The 13933-nt window shown below is 37.4% G+C and overlaps 2 protein-coding genes across 2 annotated transcripts in view; both read right to left on the bottom strand.

The window, feature by feature from the left end:
- Positions 1 to 1235, bottom strand: part of LOC104465495 — an 18009-nt gene extending 16774 nt beyond the window's left edge. The window contains exon 1 of the mRNA XM_010078560.1: positions 1163 to 1235. Within this exon, the coding sequence (XP_010076862.1) occupies positions 1163 to 1235 (73 nt within the window). The remainder of the gene's footprint in view (positions 1 to 1162) is intronic.
- A 1238-nt stretch (positions 1236 to 2473) lies between these two features.
- The window catches only part of RP1 (retinitis pigmentosa 1 (autosomal dominant)), a 17582-nt gene continuing 6122 nt past the window's right edge, over positions 2474 to 13933 (bottom strand). Inside the window, exons 5-9 of the mRNA XM_010078559.1 lie at positions 13288 to 13810; positions 12810 to 12966; positions 9914 to 12680; positions 3695 to 3858; positions 2474 to 2617 (exon numbers count right to left, since the gene is read on the bottom strand). Of these exons, the coding sequence (XP_010076861.1) occupies positions 2474 to 2617; positions 3695 to 3858; positions 9914 to 12680; positions 12810 to 12966; positions 13288 to 13810 (3755 nt within the window). The remainder of the gene's footprint in view (positions 2618 to 3694; positions 3859 to 9913; positions 12681 to 12809; positions 12967 to 13287; positions 13811 to 13933) is intronic.

Raw genomic sequence — 13933 nt, 5'->3', positions numbered from 1 at the left:
AGAGCAGAGCAGAGGGGGAGAATCACCTCCCTCCACCTGCTGGTCACACTGCTTTTGATGCCCCCAGGACACGGGTGGTTTCTGGGCTGCCAGCGCACACTGCCGGCTCATGTTCAGCTTCTCATCAGACTTCTTCAATCTCTCAGTTTCAATGGGTGTCTCACACAAAGAATGCAGCGTAGCCTCTGTTCATGAAGGACAGTGTACAACAAATCTGCACAGGTCCATTTGTTGAGTCATATTTTATGATAACCAAAACTTCTAATACCAAGACTAAGCATACAAATGAACCTCTTCTCTAAGAGAAAACCTGCTGTCCTCTCCTAGCTTCTCAACTCAGATACGCTTTAGAAATTGCTGGCAACCTGTCCCTCGGTCTCACAGCTCAAAGCTGTGTTTTCCACCCTTTCACTGCTTCCACTCTCACATTTATGAAAAGAAAATTAGCAAGGAAAAGAAGAAAAAGGTATCTTAGATGATACTCTGACTCCAAGATTCCCCAAAACAAGGCATAGCTAGAAAGCAGTACCTAGGCTTCATAATCAGTCAGTCCTCACCTGAATTCAGAGAGATATAATCCCTATAACTCTAGCATGAAACCTCTTAGTGATACCACCAGTGAGAGTGTTTCAATGTAGACATGCATTGGTTAGAGGTAGGAACTCACAGGATCTGACCTAAACTTCAGTATAACACTGCCCAGGCCTTACTTGGGCTTCTTTCTGCATTTCTGTCCCAGACAAAACCAACCAGTTTCAAACAAGTATCAAATAACCACAGAATTTGAACATTGATCAGTGAATATTTAACTTCAGTGGTCACTTTGCATTAGATAGATCCAGATTTACCCTGAAGTACAATTATAACAATGGCTTTACCAGCAGCTCCTAACGCCTTTCATAAACTACTATCTCTTAACTGACGGACAAGAAACGCTGGCACAAAGAGGCAAGTGTTACAGGCACGCATAGCATACCATTGGCACACATAGTACATCACTGATGTTACGGATAAAAGACAGATCCTTTCATTTCCAGTCCAGTAACCTATATATCATGCTTCACAACTGAAGTTTGAAACAGAAGTGGCTTATTCTCTTTGCTTTATCTGCATCAAGATCGTTTTTTTTTTTTAATAAGGAGGGGAAAGAACCCCTTATTGCCTTTTCTCTTCAGAGACACAGAACTAGAAACATTTGCAATGTAGCTCTGGTGCTGTGCATAAGGACCCGTCATCGGCCACAGATCTGAGGAGGACTTGGCTAGACTGAGTTCAGCTGCCGTCTTGCTTTCTGCAATGTCTAGACGCTGCAGCATGCAAAGACTGTAGAAGAGACTACAGCAGCTGAGTTAAGCAGTTTTCCCTCCTGCCCAGCCAGCCCTTTTTAAGGAAACATAATGTACAGCTCTCACTAAACTGCAAACAGCCAAGACTTTGCAAGCTGCCTTTAATTCCACATAAAAACACAGCTTCCTAAATAATCTCTTAAATGAAGCTGCAAGCATTTCATTAGGCTAATATGCTTATTCCAGGGATATGTTCTGATTCATGTTTTGACTCCATTGTCCTAGTGACTGCTTTTGGAAAGATAATATTCTTTCTCACTGCTTTTACCTCTTCACAGTGCCAGGCAGGGGAGTTTCCTGAATTTGTATGCCCTATGCGTATTTTGTAGAGATGTCCTATGTTTCCAGTGTTAACCTGAAAAAGAAACACAACTGATGAAACTCAGAACAGTTGTTAAAACAAAACGACACACAACACAAATTCATTTAGCAACTGTTCTGTGACATTTTTGTTTAGAGGAATTAAATATTCTGATAGTTAAACAAGTGTTTCCAAAATATTTTTCTCCTGATAATCATTAGAACCTTGTCTCTTTCAAAGGACAACCCTAAAAAAAAAAAAAAATCTGTTGGCCTGCCAACCCCATTTAAATTGCTTCAGGATGTTGCTGTAGCTATTTTGTTCCCCACTGAATATTGGCCTCAGTGGCACATTAGTACAGACTGTATATATGACTAAAAAGCAAAAGTGTCTTGACGCTAAAATCTGTCTTAGTTTAGCAACTCTACCACTGACCGATACAAACTGGTTTCTCTCTCCCAAGCACCTAACACACACCTCTGAGTTTCTCCCTGCCCCTCCAGGAGGGTATGCCTTACAATTTAAGAAACAACTGTGTTCAGCTTTGATGTTCCTTTTTGCAAATAATTTCAATTAAATCAACATTAAAATCTGTATTTGAAAGATTAGCTCTCGAGCAGGCTGGATGAGTGTGTCCAGTACAGATAACAGGGTGCTGAGGGAATAACTTAGTGTGAAGGTTATTCCAGAAAACTAGTTATGGACTTAAGTGTACATATAGAAAGCTTATCTTCAAGGAACTGGAAACACACCGTGAGCGTCTTCCCTCCTTGCTGTATCCTTTTTTTTTATTATTATTATTATGCAGGCTGGATTTGCTGTCCTTCTATTGGTTTCTGTAGAATTTGTTTTCATCTACGTTGTAGAGGTGGGTGTGAACCAAGTTCCCTGTATCATGAGCTTCCCTGCACTCAGTGTTATAAACAATAAAGAGACAGAGCAGCGAAGGCAGACCAGAGTTAGCTGAGATCTAGAACACAGCACAAGCAGAGAGGCACATTTCAGACTAGGCTCACCTAATTGTATTCAAGGCAATGGATACTCACCCAAGAGGGGAATCGTAGGTCCCAAACCAGGGAATGCCTCCATATTCTTCATTTAAAAGTCATTGGAAATGTAATCAATTGCAATAACAGGAGCAGGAAACAGAGCTAACATCTATTGTTAAGAGGGTATTTTTATCTGTCAGGCACCTTTATCTACTCCTTTCAATCTTACATCTGGGTTGTTTTGTTTTTTTTTTTTATATCACAGACATACTATTAGAGGTGCTGAATTCTTCCAAGAAACTCCCTCAGGCTGAAGAGGGCTGAGAGCTGCTTTTCCTACATCCCAAGCAGCTCTAAGGCTACTGTGGAAAAGGTGTGCTCTTTATCAATGCTGCTATCAAATACCTTTTCTCAGAAGAGCACCTGCTCTGCTGGATGCTAACGATGGAAGCACCTGTTCACCATGTGGCCCTATAGCTGGCACCTGCTAGACACACCCACTGACAATCCCATATACACGCTCAAAATATACAACTTTTGATAGGAGCCCTCTTCTCACTTAAATCACCATAGTGCAAGAATGATAGGGGAGAAACTCGCTTGTATAACTAGGAGCAGAAGCATCTTCAGATAGACAGACTTTACTCTAGGTACAAAAATTGCCATAATTTAAATAAACCAGCAGGTATTCAACAAAGTTTAAAATTTACTCCATACTATATTTCTTCACTTTCTCATTTATTTTTTTAATATTGTGATCCCATTTTAAATTTCAATAATAAGCAAATATCTGTTGTCCTATATTTCTTGGTATTTTCTTGGGGACTATGTAAATTAACTAGTAGTTCTTCTTAAAGAGACAAGAAATATGTTGAATCAAATCAGATAGGTGAGTGGGAAAGGATACTAAATATAGTTCTACATGTAAGTCCTGTTTCTTGTTTCCAGATATATGTGCCATACAAAAAACCTGCCTTTTCATCACATAGATTTTGAAATGTCATGCAATCTGGCAGGATACAAGAGGGCAACACAATGAATATATACATATCACTTACTGTGAAGATGTCTTCATTGCCTCTCTGAAATAATTTTCCGTCCTCTCCATCAAGAAAAATAGGCCCCGAACTGCTGTGATCCCCATATAATGTAATATAAACCTTTGAGCTTGTTCCTGCAGATGGTATATCGCTGGTGAAGACTGACACCTTCCATTTCCTAGCTATCAAAAGATAAAAAGACTCACTGAATTACTTAAACTCAAGATTCTTAAGCAAAATGGATTTCAGTAATCAAAATTCTAAATAATATCGTGTCAAGGAATACAGAAATACATATTGCACAAAATTGCAGCAGACAAAAATATTGAGTTTGCTATGTTGGGCTAGCAAAGATCAAGAAATGTCAGGTTGTATTCACATCTTTTACTCTGCATATGCCATATGACAAAGTCAAATTGGCATGAACATAGATCACTTTTCAAACACAGTTTTAAAATATTTTATTAAATAGTATGAAATGTGGTTTTCTGTTTACGTGGGATATATCAGCTCTGCCCGATGCAGTGCTGCCTCATTACAGTTGTGCAGCCTCTCAACAAGCTAGCTCTGGAATTACAAACTCATCACTTCAAGAATAAGAGTCTCTCAAAACAAATTAGCTCTGTTGAACGAGACCTCTCAAAGAAAGTATCTGTATCTCTCCAAAGGTGTGATGGGCCACGCAGATGTAACAGCTTGTTTGGAATCCCCTGAAGGATTCCCAACATCTTCTTGCATTGCAGCGTTGGCATTATACCCTGAGATACCAATACTCTTTCCATGGCTAAATTTCATAACTATCAAGACCAGGAATTTGGATTTAGGCTTTGGTTTCATGAAAGCTGAGTATCAATGGGATGGAATGAAGGGAAATGGTATCACTGAGGGATGGCTGATAACAGGAAGGAATATTCAGAAAACATCCTCACTCCCAACCTTTCCGTAGCAGAATATTATTTGAGGACTAGGGAAATTATGTTTTCACACTAGAAATAGCAGTGATAACTGTAGATCACTGTGCAATTCTTTCTTCTCCAATACACTGTTTTTAGCCTCTTGGAGCTTTTCCAGTTAATAGTTTCCAGTCTTCACCTCTACCCATGTGTGAATATTCACTGCAAAGACAGCAGAAGATCTGTTTGTCCATTTTTTTTCAGGTCAAGGGTAGTAAAGATACCAAATAACTTCTGTGCTATGTAACCATTTTCTATATAAGCCTGTCATGAACTGACAATGACATCTGTTTGGACATTTATTTGTGAGATATTGACGGAAGAAAAAAAAAAAAAAACAGAAAATACCGTATTTAGATGAAATGTTAGTCTTGGCTGTTATTGAATTAGATTATTATATGATTAATACTTTTTTTAATCCCTCAATATTTATAATCGCTCACAGTAAAATTAGTCCAGAACACCTTTGATTTAAAAATAGCGAATTTTCAAAAATAAGGGAAGAGGTTAATGAAGTCAATTGAACTGAAAAGCGAGGTATAGTAAAGGAAAATAAAACAAACTAGTAAAAAGGTCATTTAACCATACTCATTAAAAGAGAATAAGGAAAGGACTAGTACACTATGTGCTGAATGTGAGAACACTAAGTATTTTGCAATAAAGTGAAAACTCCCTCTTTTTCTTTTTTTTTCTTTTTAGTAAGAACGGTGACATACAATGGTTGGAAAATGTCAGCACAATTGACAAGAATAGGCTTTGCAATGGGAAATTTAAAGTGGAAAAGCAGAATGGGATGAAGAGTGCACAGAGGCACTAAAGCCCATGTATCTTACACCAAAGCAATACTAGGTAATATTTGCGAACAAATTTTAAAGGAGTGGACACCTATCTCCAGATATATGCAGCCAAAGAGAAAAAAAGATTACCAGCATCAGTTTACTGAAGATACATGGGACTATGTATCCAGACGTGCATTGTTCAAGTACCCAATCTCCTCCATGATGGTGAGAATGCATCTTTCTAGACAAGGAAATTACAGTAGCTCTAATCTATCCAAGCACTGTATGAGAAATCAGTAGCTAAAACGGAGAAGTGGATTTGTGCAAGACTGTAGAGTAAGAAAATAACTAGCTAAATGGGAAATTATAAATTTGTGCAGAAATTAGAAGCATGAATTTACAGGGATACTTTCAAGTTTCTCCAATCGGTGTTGGAGTTTATCTGGATTTCGTATTTTCATCAATCTACTGCACAGAGTAGGTAATTTCTGTAACACAGTTGCTAGGAATTGTCAACGTATAAGAAGTTCAGAAAATCCAGAGCAGTAGAAAAGGGGTAATACATAACAGTGTAAAGTGCAAGGAAATGCATTTGAAAAATACTACCAAAAGTTAATGCTATGAACAGGGAATTTATAACTTCAAAAAAATAGAGAAGGAGTGAGTCATCAAGGTGACTGTGAGACACACCAGGAGAGAGATTCCTAAGCAGAGAAATCTACTGTCGGTATCCCAGAGTTCAGAGAAACAATCTTTTAAATACTGCATAAAATTCTGGTTTATTGAAACTGGAAAAGGTCTGGTGAAAGGCATCCATGATGATCAGAGGAAATGGAGAAAATGTTTATGTAGGAGAAAAAGTTGAGAGAATGTCTGATTTTGTTGATGGATATCAAGGAGGAAAAAGATGTATCTAAGTAAATGACAATGTTGGCTTTGGGACATGTATATGAACGAACCATGACTAAGCTTAGGACAGAAATTAGAAGACAGTGAAGACAGACATCTGAAGAAGAACTCAAGTTCTAGAACATCCCTCCAGTGGAAGCTGTGACAACTATAAATAACAAGTTTTTAAACGATAGTTAGTAATTAAATGGAGTTACTTACCTAATTGAGTGGATTCTTTCTAACAGGAGGCTAAACTAGATAAACTGAAACTTCCTGGGACTGTGATCTATATGTTATGTCAGCTGTTTCTTTTGTAATACAGGCAACACAAAACCTGAATTCTTTCCAGAAAAACAGCATAATCTACACAAAGCCCTTTAATGCCTGCTGAATTGTTTTCTATGATGTTCTTTACACATTATTTAATATGCTTGTATTTTATCCTGACGTGTTCAGAAAGACTCTGTTTTTCCAGTTAATTTGCAGAATTAAACTACCTTTATACAGCAGCTCATACTACTCCTCACGGTGTTTTTCCCTTGGCAATCAGTATGTTGCTCTAGTCACCAGCATTATGAGGTTCCCTCTTCAGCCTTCTCCAAACTTACTTAATTAAATTTTTATTTTATCTGCATATCTCATCTGCTTAATATCCTATATCTTCCCTGAACGATTAATGAACATATAAACCCTAAGACAGTATGGTACATCTCACTGTCAACCTTTTGTCCTGCTCTGAGGTCACCATTTCATTCCTTCTCTTTCACTTAACACACTGAAATCAGAAGCGAGTCTTTCAGTTACGATGACAATCATTTCAGCACTCGCTGTGGTATCTGCTATTGTAGGTACCTCACATCTCGCCTTTCGAGTGCTTAGTTTTTTCAGTAACCCTGTAATAAGCACCTGATTAAAGGTTCTTGAATCTTGATAAGAAAAAGTTACGGTACTGTGAGCGCAGCACAGGGTGCCGTGAATCCAGCAGGAAGACTGCAAGTGATGGAGACATATATATGTATAGTTCTTAATTCTCCCACCTAATATTTAGACATTATTCACAGGATAGAAGCCTAGTACTCAGAAAGCTATATGGCATTTAGTTAAATTTTAGTAATTTTGAGCTTCATTTTTGTGGGAAGGTAATGGAAGATTGGCAAGGAGGATCGGAACCATGCTCCAGTGACTTTCAGCTGAGAGGTGGTGTAGAAAAACACATGTATCATGCTAATTGTGATCTGTTCTTGTGTGACTGACGAGTAGAATGTCTGTGTTCAGATAGTATAGGTCTGTGATGGATTCAGAGGCACCCTATCGAACATGCTCGAGGTTCCTGCCCTGCTGTGGGGGCAGTGTTAAACTTTGCACTTCACCCAGGGTTTTGTGGTTGTTCCTGTGTCCTGCCTGTGCCGGCTCACACAATTTTCCAAACATAGGTTTTATTTCTGCATTGACATACAAAAGGATGAAAAAATACCATTGGTACTCTCCACTTGGAGCAGTTCGAAAACGTGCGAAGGAGGAAGCCAAAAGCTGTGAAGATGGAAGGAAGGACACCAGAAACAAGGCCAGCATAGGAAATAACACACAGCTATTTGGTGTGAAATATATTAGACAATATATGTTGCTTTAGGGTTTTAATATTAGTTTATTATGTAGTATACATTGCTTCAAACAACAAAAATGTACCAGTTATTTATGGAGAAATATATCTGCCACTGGACTTCTAAAAAGAATTGAAGAGTGCTTCTAGGGTTCCCACCTGTACTGCAAACCCCTTTTGCTCCAGATCCAACTTCTACTTCCCCTCCACATACCTTTTGTCCCACAAGGAGATAATCAAAGCCTCTGGGATTTGTGTCAGCCTTTAACTAGATCATGATCCAGGGCTTATCCCAGCAGGTACATGCCAGTTAGTCTAGACACAGCCTCCAAGAGTACAGAATAGCCAAATTCTCATTCTGTAACTGAAAAATAGCACCATTCTCCTTCAGGTGTGTCTCTGACTTCATTGATGTTGAAGCAAGGGACTATGAAGTGTTAAGGATTAAAATCTAACCAAAAACCCCGAAATATTCTGCCTATTCACAACACACATTGAATATTTTCCAATTTTAGATTTAAAATAATTTACTGAAAATTGTAAACTATATATAAGTGCTTACTACACACACATAATATTAAAAAATGCTGTAAACAGGAATCCAAAATAATTCTAATAACACATTAAAAGATCCTGAAACATATTACTTATGCCTTAGATTCTCACAATACAACATATTTACAAAAAAAACCCCAACCAAATAAAAAAGACACAGACCACCTTTGAAGTAGAGAGGGTAAAGAAGAACACACAACTAAAACCTGCAGTTTATTTAGAACAATTTTAAGAGTATTCCCAGCAGCAGTAAATACTTTTCTTTTTTAGCATCCTCTGGGTAAAAAAGGCAAACTTCATTTGGGGTCTATATGATCCTATATTCAGACTGAAAGATCTCTTTACTCACACAAATATTCTGAAGTTGACCTTTAAAACCTGAAATAGCAATTTGATCATGTTAATCTTATAAAATTAACATGGCTTCTGTTTCCTACTTTTCATTGTATTCAAGCATTGCAATAATATTTCCTATGTTTCATTTCAAATTAAACATATCAGTTGATTTTGTTCTGGAAAAAGCATTTCCACGGAAAGGCAATTCTCAAACCCTTTCTCAAATGTCATGAAATATAGGAATCTCATCTTAGAACTCAGGCAGGTATTTCAAATTTCAGTTCTCTCTTCTAACAAGCAGTAGTTGTTTCTCTACAAATGAGATGGTTGGTATCTAACTTAATATCTCTGAGCAGATAATATTTCAAGGGAAAACTGTTTTTATCCAAGAAATCACTGTCTTAGAAGAACAGCTTTTCTTCCTACCTCAGTTCCCACAAAAATCTAAGTAATTATCTGTATTTCAGCAATAAAATACAATTGTGATTTATATTTAGCTAGGTCTGGGTTGTAGTCACATTGGGAGTTTTACTGGGTGTGGCATTCAGCAATTTATTTTGATTTTTTTTTCTGAAGATGTTTTCACTAATCTAATGTTATATAAATACCCAGATCTGTCACAAGTCTTTCTCATTTTTAGTGTTTCCATGTTCCATTGTATAAAAGCAACCTTCTTCTTCTTCTTCTTTTTCTTCTTCTTCTGTAGGAAAGGCATTTTCATTTTTCAGGTTTTCAGAGGCATTATGTTCAACGTTATTTAAAGAAGTGCCAAACTTCAAAAATGTTGCAGAATGACAGTTTTCTGCTGGATCTGCCAACATGGGAGAAAATTTTTCTCCATCGATATGAATTAGACTTATTCTTAGGGTTTGGCATATTTTTGGCTTTCTGTTGGGTAGCTCGCTATTTGTGCTTATCACAAGATCACTGGGTATGTGTTTGGATAGATTATTTTGACAATTGCTGACTTCCACAGGTTTTACATTCATATCCTCTGTAACATGTAACTTCTCTAAACTGCTTGAGTCTTTCAGAGTTGAAGATCCAAGTATCCCAAAGTTACTAAAAAAATCTAAGGTGTTATCAGTACAAAACCTATTAAAAATATTATTGGCAATCTTACTGATACAGTTACTCTTCGGAGTCACATGATTATTTTCATCTCTTATTAAATCTTTGCCTGACCATTGTAAATGTTCACTCTTTTTGGCCAAGAAATGTGGACCCAGCTGGTTCTCAATATCAGATGCCTTTCGGTAGGCATATCCTCTCTGTTCCTCATTAATAGGTGTTACTGTCACCATCAGTATTGGACAATGTTGGCCACATATAGCATGGAGTTTATCCAAGGAATCTTCTTCCTGAAGAGCACTTCTGTTAGGGTTACTGACATCAGTTGGCTGAGGCTGTGTGGGTTCATCATTTAAAGGCTGTTCCAATGGATGCACCTTGTTATCAGGCAATCTAAATTCTACAGATGTAAAGGCTGAAAAATTGGTATCAGCCTGTGTGGAAAGATGTGTGGAAGTAGAACCTGCCACTACTGATGGTTTGATCTTTTCTTTGTTTGCTGGAGGAAGGAAAGCGACCTTACCATTGCGGCTAGGTTGGCTTTTTATACTTAAGTCATCCTGAAAGGGGTCTGAATCACTATTACGAGGCATATTGAAGTAGTTGCAAAAGTTTTCTGGAGGTTTAGCCATGTCTTCAAGTTCTGAAGAAGAGATTTCTTTGAGGTCTGGGTACTGATTCAGATTGCCAAAGTGCGAGTATGGAACATCATCACTGTCAAGGGCTGTGTCTGTTGATGTTGTATCCATATTACCATACATTACAAGCCGTTCAGGTGGTGATCTTCTTATCAAATGATTTTCTTTGAGAAGCCATTTGCCTTTATCTATCAATATTCCTTCATCTTCATTAGCTCTTATGCTAGGTTGACAATGTTGCTGTTGCGATTCCCCTGAATGGTCATTAGTATAATCTGTCTCTTCTCTGTTAAGAATAGTTTGTGGTGTTAGCAAAGAAGTATTTTCTCTTCTTGATATAGTGTTGTCTTTGTTTATGTTTACTGGAAATTCTTGTGATGGTAGTGAAGAAGGTGACGATTTCTCTGCAGAACACGACCTAGGTCCTTGAGAAAAATAAATGGTTTTTTCCATCACTGTAGAGAGGAATTCTTCAGTATCCTTTTGAAACACTTTCGGCACATAAGGAAATCCTTTGTGAAAGTCAGGCTTAAATGAAGCTTCCGTCTTGCCATAAAGTCGCTCAATAGTTCTTTTTACATAACCAGTATTATAATGTTTTTCAAGTATTGCTTCCTCCCCACTTTCATTGGTCAAATCACTGGATGTTCTAAATTCATGATCACTCTCTTCAGTATCTGGTCTGTAATCAGACCAGTCTGAAGTAGCAGGACTTTTTAAGCATTTTTTTAATGGAGAATTGTCTGAACACATTTTGTTCTCCACTTCTTCTATTTGCATTTTCTGTTCTCCTTCACTCATATCACATTCTGTAATTTGCTTTGATTCATAACAAAATGACAATGGAGAGACTGTAGATAACCTTTCAGAGGTTTCCTCACAGGTTTCTGCATCTTCCTTGTCTTCCTGTACAGAATAATCCTCATTATTATATTCTACAGAGGTTTCAGCAGCTAGTTTAAGTTGGTTATTTGGGTTTTTGTCATTACCTGCTGACTTTGGAACAACTTTCTCATCTTCATTTTTATCAGTAGTAACATGTATATCTTGTTCACCTTCCAATTCAGAAGTATCCTGATCCAAAATATGATTTTTATCATTAGAAGTTACACTATGAACTGTGGAGTTAGGTTCTAGTGAAGTTTCTGACTCTTCATTACTGAATGATGTATCTCTGTTTTCACCTTGATATTTTTCATATAGGCTCTCAGGCATTCTTTCATTTCTTTCAGGTGGCTCTATAACTGATGCAAGGCTACAGGTATTTGAATTAGTATTGGCATATTGACCATCTGCTTTGGAAGCACTCAAGTCTGAGGTCTCTGTTTCTCTACAAAGGTCTTCCTGTATATCCAAACAGCTTTCTAATTCACCGGTCAATTTTAGAGCTTCTTCAGGATTTACACTGTCCTTTGGAATACAAGGTTCAACTGATTTTTCGTTTTCATGCAAATGTATACCGTTATGAATTTCAGGTATGGGCATATTCTCATGGCAATGTGTGGAGTCCTGTTTTTTGAGTTCCCTTCCAAAGTATAATCCGTTATTTTCTGTTGATTGTTGAAAATGTGAGAAGGCAGCCTTTAGTTCATCAACCTTTTCTATGACTGTAGTTTGTTTCAGAAATTGTAACTGTGTAAATATTTCAGAACAGCTACAGGTAGTTTTTTGCATATCATCTTTGATTGTCCCAATCAAACTGTCTCTCAGGTTCAGTATGAGTAGCCAAGCCAGGAGGACATTGGAGGAAGAACCAAAAGCTGAAGGAGAAAGATCTGAAAGGCCGCAAGCTTTTCCTATACATCCACTATGTTCTTTCTGGAGACCAAGCAAAGTCGATTGTAGCTCATGCAGCAACATGCTAGACACGCAATTACTCTGAATATCAGTTCCCATTTTCTCATTGACAATTGTGCAATCAACTTGAACAGCAACTTCAGATTTTTTTCTTTGACATAAATTGGTATCTCGGATATCAACTTCTAATACCTTTTTATCATTGTCATGTGTTTCATGAAACAAGTGTAGCTTGCCTTCATGATGGAATTCTGACTTTAGTGAATACTTGGCTTCTTCTACTATAGTTGTATTGACATGAATCAAAGAGTCAGTTTGTTTCTCACTTGAATCCTGGGCTGATTCTTCTAAAGTTCCCAAGTCACAAATGGGCTTTAATGTTGTCTTGGTCAGATTATGTTCAACAAGATGTTTTTTTCCAGTCACATGTGCTTTACTTGTGGTAAGTCTTGTTTCTTTACCTATAGAAGCGTCACTATTTTCTTTAGGAAAATCACAGACATTATTTTCTACATTCTCTTCTTTATTTATAGGGGGTAAGACAGATTTTGGTAACAAGTTTTTCAGCCAAGTTTGGATATAGTTTTCAAGTGAATGCTCAACAACCTCCTCTTGGAAATCCTCCTGTTTTAGAGCCTCTAGTGTAATGGCTCTCTCTGACATATTTAACCTATTTGAACCTTTACTTAGATTTTTCTTCATCTCCTTTTGCTTTTTCTCTTTCTTTGATGACAAATTTTCCAAAATATTCTTTTCTTTTTCAGAGTTAAGATTCTTTGGCACTTCTAATGATGGCTTTGAAATCACTGATGAGTTAGGTGTCTGCTCAAAAGAACTGGTTGTGAGACGTGTGCCTTCTTTCTCAGTACTCAGGGTGTCCTGACTGTGTTCAGATTCCTTGTTTGATTCAATTGTCGTTAGATCATCTTCACTCTTTGCAGATGAAACAGCAGTATTTCTTTTGCCTGATTTCAGTTTTACCTTGGCTAACTTGTTGTTATTACTTCGTGCTTTTTTATTAGATGATAATCCGTTTTGTTCCACTGAATCCTGGTGACAGAACTCATCTTCAGGACATACGCTTTTGCCTGAATTGACAAACTCATCTTTTTTTACAAAAAAATCCATTCCTTTTTTCGGAATCGTTTCTGAATAATTATCCATAGCTTCTGTTGTGGAATCCTGTCTAGTTTTGCTTGCGATGTGCATTCCCTCACTTTCAATTATCCCTGAAGTTTCTTTATCTTTTTGATTTTCAGATGTACCTTGTTCTACAAAGTTAGACAATTTTCTCTTCTTCTTCTTCTTTTTGGTGAGGGAAGATACAGATTGGTTGTCATCAGTGAGATGTGTTGCTGTGACAGGTTCAGTCCTGACACTGATTTGATTCTCATCCTCAGTAACAGCAGGAAAGAATCCAGTTGCTGGATTTATTTCCTCCGTAGGAGCTTTACTACATGGAGGTACCATCATCTTCATCTGGCTATGTCCAGGACAGGCTGAATGCACTGAATCTTGAGAAACAGGTAATAAATCAGCAGCTTTGCATTTTGTTTCTTCTTTTGACTGACATAATTCAGAATATCTAATGAAGGAGCTCAGTGATCTTTTTATTTGTCTAATATCACACGACTCAT

This window comes from Pterocles gutturalis, unplaced genomic scaffold, assembly GCF_000699245.1.
Source record: "Pterocles gutturalis isolate BGI_N339 unplaced genomic scaffold, ASM69924v1 scaffold6073, whole genome shotgun sequence".
NCBI classification, from domain to species: domain Eukaryota; kingdom Metazoa; phylum Chordata; class Aves; order Pterocliformes; family Pteroclidae; genus Pterocles; species Pterocles gutturalis.
The sequence above is the reverse complement of the archived record's forward strand: the minus strand, read 5'-3'. Positions and strand labels throughout refer to the sequence as shown.